General features: G+C 32.2%; 1 protein-coding gene across 7 annotated transcripts in view; it reads right to left on the bottom strand.

Moving 5' to 3' along the window:
* LOC102899536 (A disintegrin and metallopeptidase domain 3-like) overlaps positions 1-17,790 on the bottom strand; it is a 110,117-nt gene that overhangs the window by 995 nt on the left and 91,332 nt on the right. For 4 of the 7 annotated variants that reach the window (XM_023252576.2, XM_023252574.2, XM_019828527.3 and 1 more), the window contains 4 exons: positions 15,567-15,653; positions 12,932-13,046; positions 4,376-4,538; positions 1,947-1,997 (listed from right to left, as the gene is read on the bottom strand). In XM_023252576.2, the coding sequence (XP_023108344.2) occupies positions 1,955-1,997; positions 4,376-4,538; positions 12,932-13,046; positions 15,567-15,653 (408 nt within the window). In that variant the 3' untranslated portion in view covers positions 1,947-1,954. Of the gene's footprint in view, positions 1-1,946; positions 1,998-4,375; positions 4,539-5,383; positions 5,507-12,879; positions 13,047-15,566; positions 15,654-17,790 lie in introns of those variants that run through there. The other 3 variants (XR_006596505.1, XM_023252575.2, XM_045055530.1) reach the window with 3 other exon arrangements.

Raw genomic sequence — 17,790 nt, 5'->3', positions numbered from 1 at the left:
GCTTGAAACCTTAATCCTCCAATGATATCCTCCTTTCACTCCAAATAAAACACAGATAGCCCCCAAGACCTCCCACAGCCTACAAGGGTCTTACTGTCTGACCTACTCACTACCACAGTCCCCTTACTAACTCTGCTCCAGCTAAACTGACATCACTGTTATTCATCAAACATTCCTGACTTACTTCTTCATTGGATCATTCACATGCTTGGAAAGCTCCTGCCTAGATATAGGCATGGCGACCTCTGCCAGCTCTATGCCTCTGTAAGGAGTTGATTTACAGCTGGAATGGAAAAGCTCTATCTTTATCTCTGGGAAAGCCTGGATGCTTGGTTTCACTTTTTGCCAAGACATTGGCAGTGGAATTTATAATGGGCTGTTTAAAATTTAAAGTAAGGAACCTTGAGACCTTGTGCATGAGGTATCTCTCTGGTGCCCATTGCTTGCCTGCACTCTCTCTTGCTGCACTGTATCCTTTACATTTAAATAAAAGCCCCATGTGAACTGAACCTGGGAGTTCAAGTACCTCCTTTTAAATATCTAAACTGAGTCAATACTTGCAAATCCTCCAATTCTTTGTTTACACATCTCTTGCTGAATAGGGCCCACTCATTGGATTATATTTAAAACCAATTGAATTTAAAACCAGCTTCTCCCTCATCACCAAATCTCCCAATTATCCCTACTGAGAAATAAGACTATTTTTCATAACGGGTAGTAATTATGTTTTCTTTCGTAGCAGAAGATGGGGAAACAGAGATCCATTGACTTAACTCTCCATCAAAGTAAGATATGGAGGAATAGCAGATTACTAAGTGAGTGAACTCTTGTTTTCACTCATGGTTGAATTTTTAATTTTTCCACTTATTCACAGTGATAGGTATAACATGTCAAGTATTATGATTTCTTTATGTATTGACTTACAAATTTGAATATATACAGATATATACCTAATATATAGAATATATTATATATAGATATATACAGAATATACAGAATATATTCAGATATATCTGTATATATGCAAGCACTATCCCATCTTATAGTAAAGAATTGTCTTTCTACCCTGGAGGGACACTGCATTTATCATTTTGCCTGGCATCTAATAGATCCTCGATTGTAAATTCTTTCTCATTACCAGGCATACATCAAACTGTGCAAAATTGTAGAGTACTTAAGAGTTAAACCCTAGAGTCTGGTTGTCTTAAATGAAACTCTGGCTCAAACTTACTACAACCTGTACACATAGGGAATTAAATTCCTTATGCCTGTTCCCTCACTTTAAGCTGAGAATAACAATAGCCATGGAGTCTTAGTGAGAAAGAAATGTAAACATCAGGAGTCAATCTGTGTACCTAGCAATGGGAACCCCAAGTGTGGGAGCAGGATGCATAAATGCTCATAAATATTTTAAGAATATCTTTAAATTCTCTTTAAAATAATTTCTTGGGGCACTTGGGAGGCTCAGTCAGTTAAGTGTCCAACTTTTGGTTTTAGCTCAGGTCATGATTTCATGGTTCATGGATTTGAGCCCTCTGTCAGGCACTGTGCTGACAGTGCAGAGCCTGCTTGGGATTCTCTGTCTCCCTCTTTCTGACCCTTCCCTGCTCATATGCTCTCTCTTTCTCTCTCAAGATAAATAAACAGACATTTAAAACATTTTAAAATAATTTGCCATTACAAAAATGTTGGTTAATAAGTCTCTGGCTAATATTAGTTAACATTAACATTTCTAAATTAATATAAAACAAAATTACAAAATGAGTTGTCTTTGTTTTAGTATATGATATTGATAAATAAGAATCAGTATGATGAAATGTGGAATAGGAAGAATTGTTAGAAATTTAAAAAACTATTTCATGAAATAGTTAAAAATTAATTTTTTTAATTTCATAAAAAATTAAAAAAACTACATCATTTAAAATAATTTGACTCCTTCAATTCACCTTTAATTCTATGACAGGTTGCTGTTACTACTGCTGTCTTCTGATATATATCTGCATAAAAGAAATAGCATTACTTTTAGGGTTATGTAACACGTAGTCTTAAAATCAAGAAAAGTAGAAAAACTAGATTTGTACTATTTACTCCATTCACATGTACCACTATCGCCTTTGCTTCCCATATCCTACTCAGTGATCACATATCTAGCATTTGGTCTTTCTAATGTTGATCTAGGTTTTAAGAATGTTAAGCATTTAAAATTTCAAACTTAAATCCATCCAGTACTTTTTTTCTATTTTGTCTACATGAAAGACAGGATGAAATAGTAGTATGTTGATAATGTTTCTCCAAAGTTAAAAAAGACGATTTACACACAAGTCTTCAAATTCTTAAATTACCATATCTCCAATTATATTATTCTATCAAATAACTATGTAAGTAACTATTTCACTTTTATTACTGAGGTCCTTAATGAGATTTCTGTATCTTTCAGCTACATTGTTACATGCTGTGGCATTAAACCTCCATTTTTTTCCTTTGGCTCCTATACTCCTGTTGAAGAGGCATGTCATTGTGTTCACGTTCTTACTACATAGCAACAATACCTTACCCACAGATGATAAGATCAAGTTTGAACACCTAACTCAGAATTATAAATCCAGACAGAGCATTGACTGAATTTAGGTACACTTACACAGCTATTTTCTTGTATCTCTTGAGAATATGAACTAAGAAGCATTGGGTGTGGAAAGATTATTCGTATTTTGTTTGAAAACAAATCTGAAAAGGATTAAGATAGGTAAACTGGACCATGTGCAAGCAGAGCAGTCATTTTGGAAGAATGGATAGAGAGACAAGAAGAGATTATTTCACTCATAAACCTTTGAGTGATAGAAAGAATAACCTATTTCCTGACTGTCCAATTCATTACCATCCCTTTGGACATCAGCTGTACATCATTTCTTACCCTTGTGGCCCTAAAGCCACTTATTGTTGATCTAAAACTTAGGCTGTTGTGACTAGATTTTGTTATTTATGATTCATGATCCCATACTATAATCTCTCTTCCAAAAATCAAGTTTCCTTCTAGCAACTATTCAGATTTTGTCAAGATCTCTTAAGATCACCAGAAGACTTTAAATAAATTGTAACAAATTGATGATTATGTAACTGCATATATAAATTATGCAGAATACTACATTGACTTTAACTCGTTGCTGTAACTTGTTGAGAAATAAAATTAACTAACTTGGGAAATAGAGGTGTTGGTGGAAATTTTCTATTATTTTATCTCCATCTACACAAGAAATGGAGACATTTTCCTTTAGCATGGAACAACAAGCCCCACTTATTTACCTTTACTTCTGCACTCTCATTTTCCTAAATATTCACTAAGCAAAGTTCTGGCTTATATTGGTGTTATAGTAGAGAAAAAAGCATTTAAGTGAAGTAATTCAGACAGAGAAGGTCAATTACCATATGATCTCACTTATATGTGGAATCTAAAATTTAAAAAAAAAAGGAAAGGAAAAAAAACCCTTATAGACACAGAAAATAGAAGAACAGATTAGTAGTTGCCAGACATGAGGGTAGAGGGTAGGCAAAATGTGTGAAAGGGGTCAAAAGGTACAAACTTCCAGTTATAAAATAAATAAGTCATGGGTATATAATAAACAATATGGTGACTATAATTAATAACACTGTATTGAATATTTGAAACTTGCTAAAAGAGTAGATCTTAAAAGTCCTCATCACAAGAAGAAAACATTTGTAACTATGTATGGTGACAGATGTTAACTAGACTTATTGTGGTGATCGTTTTGTAATATATACAAATATTGAATTATTATGTTATATATATATGAAACTAATGTCATATATAAATTGTGTTTAATTAAAATAAAAGACCTAATCAAGCTCACCTCTACCAAAAAAATAAAAACAATTGTGAAAGTACCTCAATTTTATTTTTAGAAATACATGAACAATATTAAGTGTAAAATGCATCATGTTCCATGTTCTTTCTTCATTATCTTATTTTTTTTTTAATTTTTCTCACCTTCTACATATTCTATTCACAAAATTTGCTTCTCTATCTCTATTACTCTCCTTAGCACAGATGAATGTCAATTCAAGGAAAGTGGGGTTGCTTGGAAAGTAGAAACTTCTCCTAAAGCAATTATAGTCAACCTGGTTTCCTATTTGAAATGTGCTATGAATTAACTGAGTATCTTCAGTTGTCTCTGGACCTATAATAACATAAAAGATACCTAACTAATTGAAATTTAGAAAAAAATCTGTGTATACTAAGACTCAATATTTCTAAACATAGCACAAACTACCCAGGAATCCCTATTTGCAATATTCTGAATTACATTTGGATTCTTCCCATATTTTAATATTAAATATAAACAATAATAAATTTATTTACCCTTTATTTGCTATTCCCTCTCGGTTCCAAAGTTGTATTTTATTCCATTTAAAAGCAAGGATGGCAATTAAAATAAGGAAAGGTAGAAAAATGTAGAAACCAAACAAGAGGCCATGTTTTCGAGAAGCCACATGTTGTTTTATAAACAGGTATTCATCTCCACCTAAAAACATGAGAGTACCTTTTAACATTTTCAAAACTTATATTCAAAGCATATTAGTAATTTTAACTAGAAAAGTTAGGGATTCAAATAATATGTATTTTCCTATATTGTGACTATTCCCCCAAATCCACCACAATTACATATGTGTATGTGTATCTATATCTATCTATATCAATAACAATATTTATTTTTAAATTTTTTTTCATTTATTTATTTTTGAGAGACAGAGAGAGCACATGTGGGGAGGGGCAGAGAGAGAAGGAGACAGAATCCAAAGCAGGCGCCAGGCTCTGAGCTGTCAGCACAGGGCCCAACGAGGAGCTCGAACTCATGAACCGTGAGATCATGACCTAAGCTGAAGTCGGATGCTTAACCGACTGAGCCACCCAAGCGCCCCCAAAATACTTACTTTTAATCTTTATGTCTATATTTAATCTTTAGTTTTGTGTTTTATTAAATATATTTATTCTATTGCATTCTCTTCTATGAACTACTTAGAATTCATTAAATTGATATTCTTATTTAATAAGTTCTTTCATTAAATAAAATAGAGCAAAAATAAAGTGTTTTTTTTTAAACTAACTTAATAAAAAATTACTGACATAACTGATGGCTACTTTTAAAAACAATTAATTACTGTAAACTAGGTTAAATTTCCATATTATCTATATATAGTGATATTGTTCTATTTTTAGCTACATTAATTAGAAAAATAAATATTCCTCTAGGTGTTATAAAGTCATTACAGAAAATTAGAAAACTCTATGAAGTCTTAGTCCAGTTAAACAAAATAAATAAACCAGATAACTAAAGTACATAATGCTAAATTAAGCAATCAGAATTACCCTTAAAACAACTATGATGGCATTAAATGCAAATGAATTTAGTGTCTTTCAAAAAAAGACAAAAATTCAGTAACTTCAAAACATGGACAGAATCCAGTTATATGTTGATAAGAAGTGATCTACCTAAAAGAAAGTAATTCAGTATGTTACATGGATTATAGGAAATAAATTGACAAATATATACAAAAAATTAAAATTAAGCTCTATATAGTGGGTTTAGGCTTTCCTTTTAAAGCTCTCCTTTCCTCCCTCATCCATCAGAAAATGTCAACTCTCCATCAGTTCACCTTAACTAAAAATTATCATATTGGAAGCGGGGCTTCCTTCTCATGTCCTTAGTTACTCCAAAGGCTGATTAAAGAAATTGGACCTAATCATTATTGGATTAATTGGGCAATATCCATTACTCTAAGGAAGAAAGGGCTTCCAGTTTGACCATGATGAACATTTTTCATTAAATAGTGCTTAACTAGCCTTTTTATAATACAATAAATAGAAACAGAAATTAAAAATAGAAATAGAAATATGAAACAGGACAAAATACATGAAGGAAATGGTTTCTGTAAATCAACAAAAAATGCAAATCTATAATATCTGAAGGAAAGAAAACATGATATATTTTATAAAAATCCAGTTTACCCATGGACAATTTACTGATCTCAGCACAGAGAATTGAAGTCCTAGGAAAATACAGAATTACCACTGAGTTAAGGAGGCAGAGGAAAGAATTCACAACACTCGTAATGGCTAGAATCTGTAGGGTGCAGCACTGGAGAGAAGGGGAAAGATGTATAAACATATACACAGTCTGAAACAACCTAAAGCTAATTAGATAGCAGCTCTCACTGGGTTGAGGGTAGAAAGGAGAAACCAGAGTCAGAGCAGTGCTGAAAAAAGAGTACCAAGGAGATCCCAATTTATCCACGTCCTCATGTTGCCTGTATTTTTAAAAAAATGTTTATTTTATTTTGAAAGAGAGAGACAGAGAGACAGAGAGACAGAGAGATAGAGAATGAGCAGGGAAGGAGCAGAGAGAAAGAATCCCAACAGAACCTGATGTGGGGATCCTGACCTGAGCTGAAATAGATTCAGATGTTTAAATGAGCCACCCAGGCGCCCTGCCTGTATTTTTTATTATAATCATCCTAAAGAATGTTAAACTGTAACTCATTGGTTTTGACTTACACTTTCCTAAAATGTTGAGCATTTTTTCATAGTCTTATTGGCCATTTGTATTTTTTTATGGAAATGTGTATATTTAAATCTCTTCCTATTTTTTGAGTAGTCTTTTTTTATTATGAACTTGTATTGTTTACATATTCTGGATACAAATCCCATATGAGATATAAGATTCACACATATTTTCTCTCATTTGGTAGATTCTTTTTCACTTCGTTGTTTGTATCATTAGCTCTACAAAAGTTCTTAATTTTGATGAAGTTCAATCAATCTATTGTTCTTTCTTCACTTGTGCTTTGATGCCCTCTAAAAACATAGCCTATGCCGAGGTCAGAAAGTGACCTCAGTTATGTGTGTTGTGTTTTATACGTTTAAATCTTACATTTAGATCTATGATCAATTTTCCATTAATTTTTATGAATATTGTGATGTAGCAATCTAACTTCTTTCTTTTACATGTGGTTATCTACTTCTCCCATTTGCTGAAGACATTTTTTCCCCATTGAATTGACTTGGCATCCTTGTCAAAGATGAATGACTATAAGTATGAAGTTTTATTTCTGGACTCTCTATTCTATTCCATTGAACTAATGTCTATCCTTATCTTTAGGTTATTACTACACCATCTTGATTACTTTAGCTTTGGATTATCTTTTGGAATTAGAAAGTATGTTTTCAGCTTCAAGTTTTCTTCAAGACGTCTTTTACCATTCCATGTCCCTTAAATTTCTGAATGACTTTTAGGATCAGCTTATCAACTTCTGCAAAAAAAATTAAAAAAATAGTGCTTGGGTTTGTTAAGAATTCTGTTGAATTTGTAGATCAATTTAAGGGGTATTTCTGTATCAACAATATTGAGACTTCTAATACATGAACCTGGCATGTCTTTACATTTTATGCATATCTTTCCATCAATAATGCATGTTTAGCTTTCAGTGCATATCTTATACTTCATAACATTATTTCTAAATATTGTATTATTTTTGGTAATATAAAGGGAATTTTTCCTAATTTAATTTTTATCATGGAAAAATACACAATAAAGTTTATAATTTTAAACATTTTTAAGTGCATCATTGCCACCATCAAACATCAGAACTTTTTTCATCCCTACAAACTGAACCCTTAAATATTAATTTATCATTTTCACTCCCCCAATCCCTGACAAGTACACTTCTCTTTTTTTTTTCTATGAATTTGACTATTCTAGGTGCTTCATAAAAGCAGAATCATCCAATATTTGTTCTAGTGTGACTGGCTTGTTTTAATTAGGATAAGTTCTTCATATTCCATCCACGTTGTAGCAGGTGTCCAAATTTCATTCCTTTTTAAAGCTGAATAATAGTCCATTTGTATGTATATGACACATTTTGTTTCTCCATTTATCTGTTGATAGATATTTAAATATTTCTACCATTTAGCTATTGTAAATAATGCTGTTATAAGCATGGGTATACAAATACCTGTTCAAATACATGCTTTCAATACTTTTGAGTGTATACTTAGATGTGGAATTGCAGGATATGGTAATTCTAGGTTTAATTTTATGAGGAATCACCATACTATTTTCCACAGAGCCTGAATCATGTTACATTCCCACTAGCAATGAACAGGGATGCCAATTTCTCCACATCATCACCAACACTTGATATTTCTGAATTACTTTTATAACAGCCATCCTAATAGGTATGAATTGGAATCTTGTGGTTCTGACTTGCAATTCCCTAGCAATTAGTGATGTTGAACATCTTTTCATTTGCTTATCAGTCATTTGTGTATCTTCTTTGGAGAAATGTCTATTCAAGTCCTTTGCCCATTTTTTAATTAGTTTCTTTGTTGCTGAGTTTTAAGAGTTCTTTAAATATTTTGGATATTAATACTTCATCAGATACATTCCATGGGTTACATTTTTGTTGATGGTATCTTTTTATAAGTAACAGTTTTTCATTATGATGAATTCCAATTTGTCTATTTTTTCTTCTGTTTTCTGTGCTTTGGTGTCATATCCAAGAAATCATTGCCAAATCCAGTGTTTTAAAGACCTCCCACGGGCACCTGGGTGGTACAGTTGGCTGAGTTTCCGACTCTTGGTTTTGGCTCAGGTCATGATCTTACAGTTTGTGAGTTCAAGCCCTGCATCAAGCCTCGCGTTAGACTCCACACTGACAGTGCGGAGCCTACTTGGGATTCTCTCTCCTCCTTCTCTGACCCACCCCTGCTTGCATGCTCTCTCTCTCTCTCTCTCTCTCTCTCTTAAAATAAACTATTTTAAAAAAAGACTTCTTCCATGCTTTCTTATAAGAATTTTATAGTTTTAGCTCTCACATTTAAATCTTTGATCCATTTGGAGTTAAGTGTTATATACAATGTAAAGGTCCAATCTCATTCTTTTACATGTGGATATCCTATTATCCCAATACCATTTCTTGAAAAGATTATTTTTTTTTCTCATTAAAAGGTCATGGCCACTTTGTTGAAAGTCATTAGACCATATGTATGGTCTCTAAATGGTCTATTTCTTGGCTTCCTATTTTATTTCATTGAAAAATTTCAGGGGCGCCTGGGTGGCGCAGTCGGTTAAGCGTCTGACTTCAGCCAGGTCATGATCTCGCAGTCCGTGAGTTCGAGCCCCGCATCAGGATCTGGACTGATGGCTCAGAGCCTGGAGCCTGTTTCCGATTCTGTGTCTCCCTCTCTCTCTGCCCCTCCCCCGTTCATGCTCTGTCTCTCTCTGTCCCAAAAATAAATAAACGTTGAAAAAAAAATTAAAAAAAAAAAAAAAAGAAATGTCATGGCAGAAAATCTTCGGGACTTAAGGTTGATAAAGAGTTCATACACTTGGCACCAAAAGCATGCTCCATTAAGGAAAAGAAGTAGACTTTATCAGAAAAAGAATTAATATTTGGGGTCTGAGGGAAAACAAATTACAGATATGGAAAAAATGTATTCAAATTATCTATCTATCTATGAAACCAAAAAACCAAAAAAAAAAAAAAACAACCTCTGAAAATTCAACATTTAAAAAACACAGTCTAATTAGAAAATGGGCAAAGACATGAACAGATTTTTCACTGAAGAGAACATACAGATGCCAAATAAACACATTAAAGACATTCAACATCATTACCCATTAGGGAAGTTCAAATTAAAACTACAATTAATACATACCTAACACAATGACTAAAAAAACCCAAAAACCAAAAACCAAAAAACAAAACAAAACAAAAAACCAGTGATATCACCAAATATTAGTGAGGATGCCAAAACAATGGGTCATTCATATACCGTTGGTAAGAATGTCAAATGTTACAGTCACTCTGAAAAATAGTTTGGCAGTTGCTTTTAAATCTATAAATGGATTATTATTGACCCAGCAATTTCACTTTTGAGGATGTTTCCCTGGGAATTCAAATTTCACTTTCATTCAGAATTTTCCACACGTGTGCATTGGAGATCTATTCATAGTAGCTAAAAATTGGCAAATATCCATCAGTAGTTTGATACATCTGTACAAAAGAACACTAGTCATCAATAAAAAGGCATGAAGTATTTATACTTGCAACAATTTGGATGCAGTACATGGAAATTACGGAAGAGAAAGAAGCCAATCTCCAAGAGATATAAACTGTGTGATTCCATATGTATAACATTCATGAAATAACATAAGAGAGATGGCAGTTTAGCTATTACCAGGAGTTAGCAATGGCACAAAAGGGGATCAGTGTAGCTATATAAAGGGGTAATATTAGGAGCCATATAGTGATGATACACTTCTGTATTTTGATTGTGGCGGTGGTTACACAAACTTGAACATGTGGTAAAACTGCATGAAACTGAATACCAACACCCACATATGCACTCATACACACACACACACACACACACACACACACACACACACATACACTATATAGATGTATACTAGTGAAATCTGAATAAGGTCTGTGATTTTAATAATGTCCATTTCCTTGTTTTGCTACTGTACTATAGTATTAAAATATGTTAAAACTGACAGAGTCTGAGTAAAGGGTACATAGGACTTCCATCTGCATTTTTTTTTGCAGCTCTTTGTGAATCTATAATTATTTCAACATAAAAAGTTAAATAAAAATCACAGAGGGATATCATTGGACATCTACAACTGGCAAAACAAAATCAAAGCAAACCAAACAAAAATGACAACAAGTGCTTGTGAAGTGTTCAACATCCATGCAGAGAAACTGGAACTCTCATTGATAAATGCAAGGAAAGAAAACTGGTACATTCACGTTAGAAAATAGTTTCGCTATTTTTTTCCTTTTTTTTTTTTTAAAGTTTATTTATTTTTGAGAGAGAATGTGTGGGTGTGGAGGAGGGCCAGAGAAAGAGAGACAGAATCCCAGCCAAACAGGCTCCACACTTTCAGCACGTAGCCTGATGCGAGGCCTGAACTGACAAGTTGTGAGATCATGACCTGAGCTCAAATCAAATTGGCCGCTTAACCAACTGAGCCACCCAGGCACCCCAAAGCTATTTCTTGTAAAATTAAAAATACACTTGCTAAAAACTAAACACTTAATAAATGACCCAGAAATCTTAGTCGTTGGTGTTTACCAACCAAAAGGTGAAAATTTATGTATACACAAAAGTCTATGTGCACATGTTTATAGCAGGTTTATTTAAAATTGCCCAAATCTAGAAATAACCCAAATACCTTTCAATGGCTGACTGGATAAGCAAATAAGAATGCATCATTTCAATATAGAAGCCTCGTTAACAATAAAAGAATGAGCTATTAGGAAGCGCTTGGCTGGATCAGTCGGTATATCACACAACTTTTGATCTCAGGGTTATCAGTTCATGCCCCACATTGGGCCTAGAGCCTACTTAACAAACAAACAAAACAAAACAAACAAATGAATGAATGAACTCTTAAACAGGAATATGACCTATGACAACAGGAATGGATCTGAAATGCATATGTACTGCATATGACATTCTGAACAAGGCAAATCTATAGGGACAAAAACAGGTAATTTGTTTCCAGGAATTGGCAGTAGGGCATGAATACAAAAGAGCAACCAGTGGGAACTATTGAGGTGAAAGATCTATTGTGCATTGTGACTGTGGTGTTGGGAACAAAAGTCTGCGCTTTTTTCAATACTCATTGAATTATATCCCACAGAGCGAATGTCACTGTGTACCATTTTTTAAAACCCAAAGATGTTTAATAAAAAATATTTAAAAAGAGACAAGGGTTTAAGATTTTTTTCAAAATTTCCAAAACTGCATTAACCTATGGATTCAAGAATCACAGTCAAGCTAAGCAGGATAAATTCAAAAAGAAACATGTCTTGATAAATTGTAGTGAAACCGGAAAATCATATAAACATGTAAAATAAAAATGTATAAAATAAACACATATAAAAGAAGTATAAAAAATATAAAAGAAACATTAATCAGAAGAATAATAAGAATGGCACTGTAGGGGCTCCTAGGTGGCTCATTTGGTTGAGCATATGACTCTTGACTTCAGCTCAGATCATGATTCCAGGGTTATGGGACCAAGCCCCACAGTGGGCTCCACACTCAGCATGGAGCCTGCTTAAGATTCTCTCTCTCTTTCTCTCTCTCCTTCTGCCCCTGTCCTCAAGTACATTCTCTCTGTCTCTAAAAAAAAAAAAAAAAAAAAAAAAAAAAAAGACACTGTATTCTCATCAGAAGATATAAGCTAGAATCAAAGATTACATCTTTGAACTGCTGAAAGAAAAACTTCTCAGTGTAGAATTATTTAATTCCAGTGAAAATAGTCTTTGGAAATTAAGACATTTTTATAAAACTTTTAAAGACAAAAGCTGAGACAATTGGCCACCACAAGGTACAAACAAAAAGAAATATAAAAGGAAGTTTTTTCAGAGAGAAAAAAATGACCCACATGGAAGAGTTGCAAAGCCCTTGATAACTGCAAATTGATTGGTAAATGTAAATATTTATATTAAAAATCTTTAAAATTTCATTATCTATTCAAGGCAATATAACAATAATCTATTATCAGATTTATGACATATATAAATAAAGTATAAAAGTACAAATGATGGAAAGACATTAATGAAATTATACTGCAAAGATTTTTACATTTTGAAGTTTAGAAAGAACAAATATGCTTATATATGTTCATAAATGTTCACCAAATATTTTTTAAATGTTTTGTACCATCTACTATCCATATGCTATGGATACTTAAATTTAAATTAAATAAAGTAAAATAAAATGGAAATTTAGGTTCCTCATTGCACTGTCAGGTGCTCTATAACCACACAGTCAGTGGAGATGCAGACCATTTCTGAAAGGGGAGAAAGATCTTTGAAACACAGTCATCTGGATACTAACTTCCCTTACTCCAAAACCCATTATCAATACTTCCTCCTGGTGATAATGGTGATGGTTTACAATATGGAGGAGTATATCCAACATCACAGTGACAATGAAGCAAATTATTGCAAACCTGAAATCAAAACCAAATAAAAAATAAGAACATTTTATGTACAACATAAAAATTAAATGCATTGTTGTTAGTCAATGTAAATTACTAAAGTATTGTAATTTGTATATTTATTTTAATGTGGCAAATATTTTTAAAATAAAATATAACAAATTCCCATGCATTAACCTCTTAAATGTCATTAAGATTTTCTTTTGTCTTGTATGTTTTCAAATAAAACATAACCTTCTTGATAAAACTGAAATGCCTTATTCCAAAAAGGCACAAAATTATGAACCAAAAAATTATACTAATCATCAGTGAAATGTAAATCAAAACCACAATGAGATATAACCTCACAACAGTCAGAATGGCTAGTATCAAAACAATAATAAATAATAAGTAAGTAAGTAAAAAAATAAATAAATAAATGAAAAAAGAAAAAAACAAGTGTTGGTGAGAATGTGGAGAAAAGGGAACCATTGCGCACTGTTGGTGAGAATGTAAATTAGTGCAGCCACTGTCAAAAACAGTATGGAGTTTCCCCCAAAATTAAAAATAGAACTCTCATACAATCCAGTAATTCTACTACTGAGTATTCACCCAATTAAAACAAAATCACTAATTAGTATATTGCACTCTTTTGTTTATTGCAGCATTATTTACACTAGCAAAGATATGGAAGCAACCTAAATGGCTATAAGTAGATGAATGGATAAATATGCAGCATATCTAAACAATGGAATGTTGCACAGCCATAAAAAAGAAGAGATCTTCCCATTTGTGACAAGTTGGATGGACCTAGAAGATATTGTGCTAACTGAAATAAGTCAGACTAAGAAAGACAAATACCATATGATTTCATTCCTATGTGGAATCTAAAAAAAATAAATGAATAAACAAAAAAGCAAGATTAAATCTGTAAATACAGAGAACTGGTGGTTGCCATAAAGGGGAACAGGTGGGGGTAACGGGCAAAATGTGTAAAGAGGAGTGGGAGATATAGGCTTCCAGTTATAGAATGAACAAGTCATGGGGCTAATAGGTACAGCAGAGGGAATATATTCAATGATACTGTAATAGCAAATGATAGCTACATTTGTGGTGAGCATATCATAATTCAGAGTTGTTGAATCACTATATTCTACACCTGAAACTAATGTAACATTGTTTGTCAACGTATTTCAATTAAAAATTGTAAAATAGAAGTTAATATTTATTTTGAATTGTGCTAGGTTTAAAAATAGTGGTTATAAAAACAAACTTTTCCAAAAAATGGGGAAAAAAACAAAAGGAGAAGCTTCCTTAATGAGACACAGATACCTAAATGTATTTTGTTAGAAATAGGAAGGTTAGAAAATACCTATACATGTAATTGAAAGAAGGGTCAGAAGCAGTAGGTTCATAGAAAAAATTAATAAGAAATTAAATTAAAATTAAATAAGAAAGGATAGAAATAGAAAAGAAACTGTTAATAATAGGATATGTAAGTGATTTGGGAGAAATTTTTGATATAAGACACGCAGGCAGGTCACTTTATTCCTGGATTATTATATAAAATGTGAAGCATCAATATGGCAGGAGACACTAGCCACAAAATTAAGGCCAAATTTATGTTCAAAAAAACAAACTACAAAATTTCTATTCCCTAGTAGATAATTTCATAGTGGATGAACAAATTAAAATGCAAATGGAAAATACGACTATACATACATGCTTAAAAACCGTATCATTAGGTAAATACAAATTTACAATGGATTTAGCATGTTAAAAGTGATTCACAAAAACTGAGATGCTAGTCTGACCAGAATTTGAGGAAATGCATATTTTTATACCTGATAGGAGAGAGCAAAAATTGGTATAATATGCGCTAAACACAATATAATATTTATAAAAATTTAAATAGTACATCAATGTGGCCAATAATATTTCATTAAAAATTTAACAAGAAGTCAGATGAATGTGCAAAGGTTACTGTACCCGATGTCCATTGTCCCATTACTTATAATAGTTAAGTTAAAATTTAACATCCAAAAGTCCATCAGTGAAGGACTTTTCAAATATAGTATGGAGGACATACAGGGAAATAAATTGAAGTCACTAAAGGATGAAAGAGATCTGAATAGACAAGAAACTCTGCTGTCACAAAAATATTAGATCATAATATTTTGATATAAATATATTGTGTGTCTAAATATATATCAGTACACATACACTCAACCATAAGCATATTTACATGTATGTATAAATATGTATGAATAATCCTTAATAAATTCATTTCCTAAGTATCATAATCTTGATATAAATTATAATAGATTACACTTCATATTGCATTTCTGTACAAAGTTCAAAGCTCATGAGGCCTAAAACAATAGCACATAAATCATGTACATATGTATAAATAATGGAATACAATTTCCTTATTTAACTGAAAGTTTTCAACATAATTTCTATGTCAAATAATTCTGAACCATATTATCTCGGAAAATATTATTGACATGAACTAAAATAACTATATGTAGAAATGAAATAACCATTACATACCCCATGTCCACTGCAATTTGTAACTGAGTCACAATTTACTCTCTTTGAGTATGAATCCTTAGGAGTGCACCGTCCCCGGTCACAAAACTAAAATGTTAAAACAGCCAACAACAAAAATGTTAAATGTAAAGCCATGAATCGAGCAATTGTACTTTGTACAAAAATTTAATGCACAATATACTTTATATTTATCCTTCATATACTATATATTTATATTATATTATATATATTATATTATATATTATTATACATGTATGTTTATATATACATAAATAACATGATTTGGAATTTCATGAGATCTACTCATTCTAAAAGAAGAACTTGGGAGTCCAAATGGTATGCTATTACTTTACCACATATAAAATTTAGAGAATGAGATAATATTTTTTTCCCATGAGTACAGCTGTGAGCTTATTGATACGAATTATTATAAGAATAAAAATAGCCACCTTGTACTGACCATTTTTAATAAGCTAGGATCTGTCTTTGCACTTTCTATATATTTTTATAATATACACTAATACACACTCAAAGGAAATATTTTTATCCACATTTTAGATTTGATGAGAATAAATCTACTCTTCTAAGTTCAAGCACAAGTTATTGACAAATGCAATATTCAGTGCAAGAACTACTTTCGTCACAGAGCAACATATTGATCAATGCTAAATAGCAGTGTTCCTGTCATTTTTATATTTTTTCCAACTTTAATGATAATGTCTCTTATCTTTCAAATTAGCAGTGTGACCTAGAGCAAGTAATTTAATCCCTCCATATCTCTGTTTATCCATCTTTGAATTTGGAACAGCAATTATACCCAAATTTTATAAAAGTGTAGGTTATAAGGATGAAATAATTTGTTAGACATAAAGGAATAAAAGTAGTGTCTGGTACATAGTAAATGATCACTAAACACAGAAAGTATTTTAATTATTGTTTATTTGACCTGATTTTTATGTAAGCTCTATGTTAATATTGTTTTATCCAAATTTTAATTTAATTTGAATATCTTTAGGGAAGTCTGTAAAAATTTCTGTTGGCTTTTCTCAGGTTATCTGATAGAATATATATTATATGATGAATAGTCTTAAAAATCATTATTTCCTATCACCATTAACCAATCATCATCATAAAGGAAAGAATATCAGCTTGTTCAGTAACTGGAAGTGGTCTGATGAAGCCAGCAAGAATAACAAAAATTTTGGATAAACCAGCATTACCTGTGCACAAAATCATTTTCATTCTAGTGCTCCTTAAACATTGTCATTGAGGCAATAATAACTAGTCATATTCCCCTGGGCTATCTTTAGGGGAAAAATAAGCTGGAAAAGTTAAGACCCATGCTTCTAATATAATTTCCTGCAGGTAAAAGGGTCAATTTGCAGCTGGCTCTTTTGTAATGACAGCAAAAGCAAGAGACATTACAAAAGTAGTTAGGCCTGGGCAGTGGTTGGGATATGTTTTGAATATAAACTAATATACAAGATTCCTTCCTTGAACAAGATAGATACACGGTGTCCCAGAAGCAGTCATACCATGTTTCAAAGAAAAAAAAAACAAAAACACATAAAAACAACATAAGTAAATACATATTTCCTAAAGAGAAATGTGAATTACATGTAAGCATATTTTTGTATAGTCCCAGGTATGAGTAAGATAAAAGGAGTTAATTTTATTCATTTATTCATTGATTAGCTTATCTAACTTTGGACAAATGCCCCAAACATACTTCTTTTCAAGTTTGAAATGAATGTGTTGAGATATGTTCATCTTCCCTGGCCTACGTACGTGAACTAGAATCATTTCCCCTGTTCTAAGTCTTATAAATTAAAAAATTAAAAAGCTTTCTATCATATCCAATATTAAGCAAATTTGCATTGCTGGAATATGCCTATCTCCATGCAGTATACTCTTCACCCACTATATAACAGTATTAAATATATGAGTGTTTTATTTATACCTTCATTATGATTAATAAGGAGATATATTTTTCTTCCTGTTAATAAAAAAATAAGAAATAAAGTCTCCCATCTCTCCCTCCTTCTCTTGCTATCTATCAAGATAATTTTTACAGGGGCACCTGGATGGCTCAATCAGTTAAGCATCCGACTTTTGGTTTCAGCTCAGGTCATGCATCTCACAGCTTCATGGGTTCGAGCCCCATGTTTGGCTCTCTGCTGACAGGGAGAGGCCTGGCTGGGATTCTCTCTCTCTGCCCCTCTCC

Source organism: Felis catus, chromosome B1 (assembly GCF_018350175.1).
Source record: "Felis catus isolate Fca126 chromosome B1, F.catus_Fca126_mat1.0, whole genome shotgun sequence".
NCBI lineage: Eukaryota > Metazoa > Chordata > Mammalia > Carnivora > Felidae > Felis > Felis catus.
Note: the sequence above shows the minus strand (reverse complement) of the source record. Positions and strands in the feature narration are given on the sequence as shown.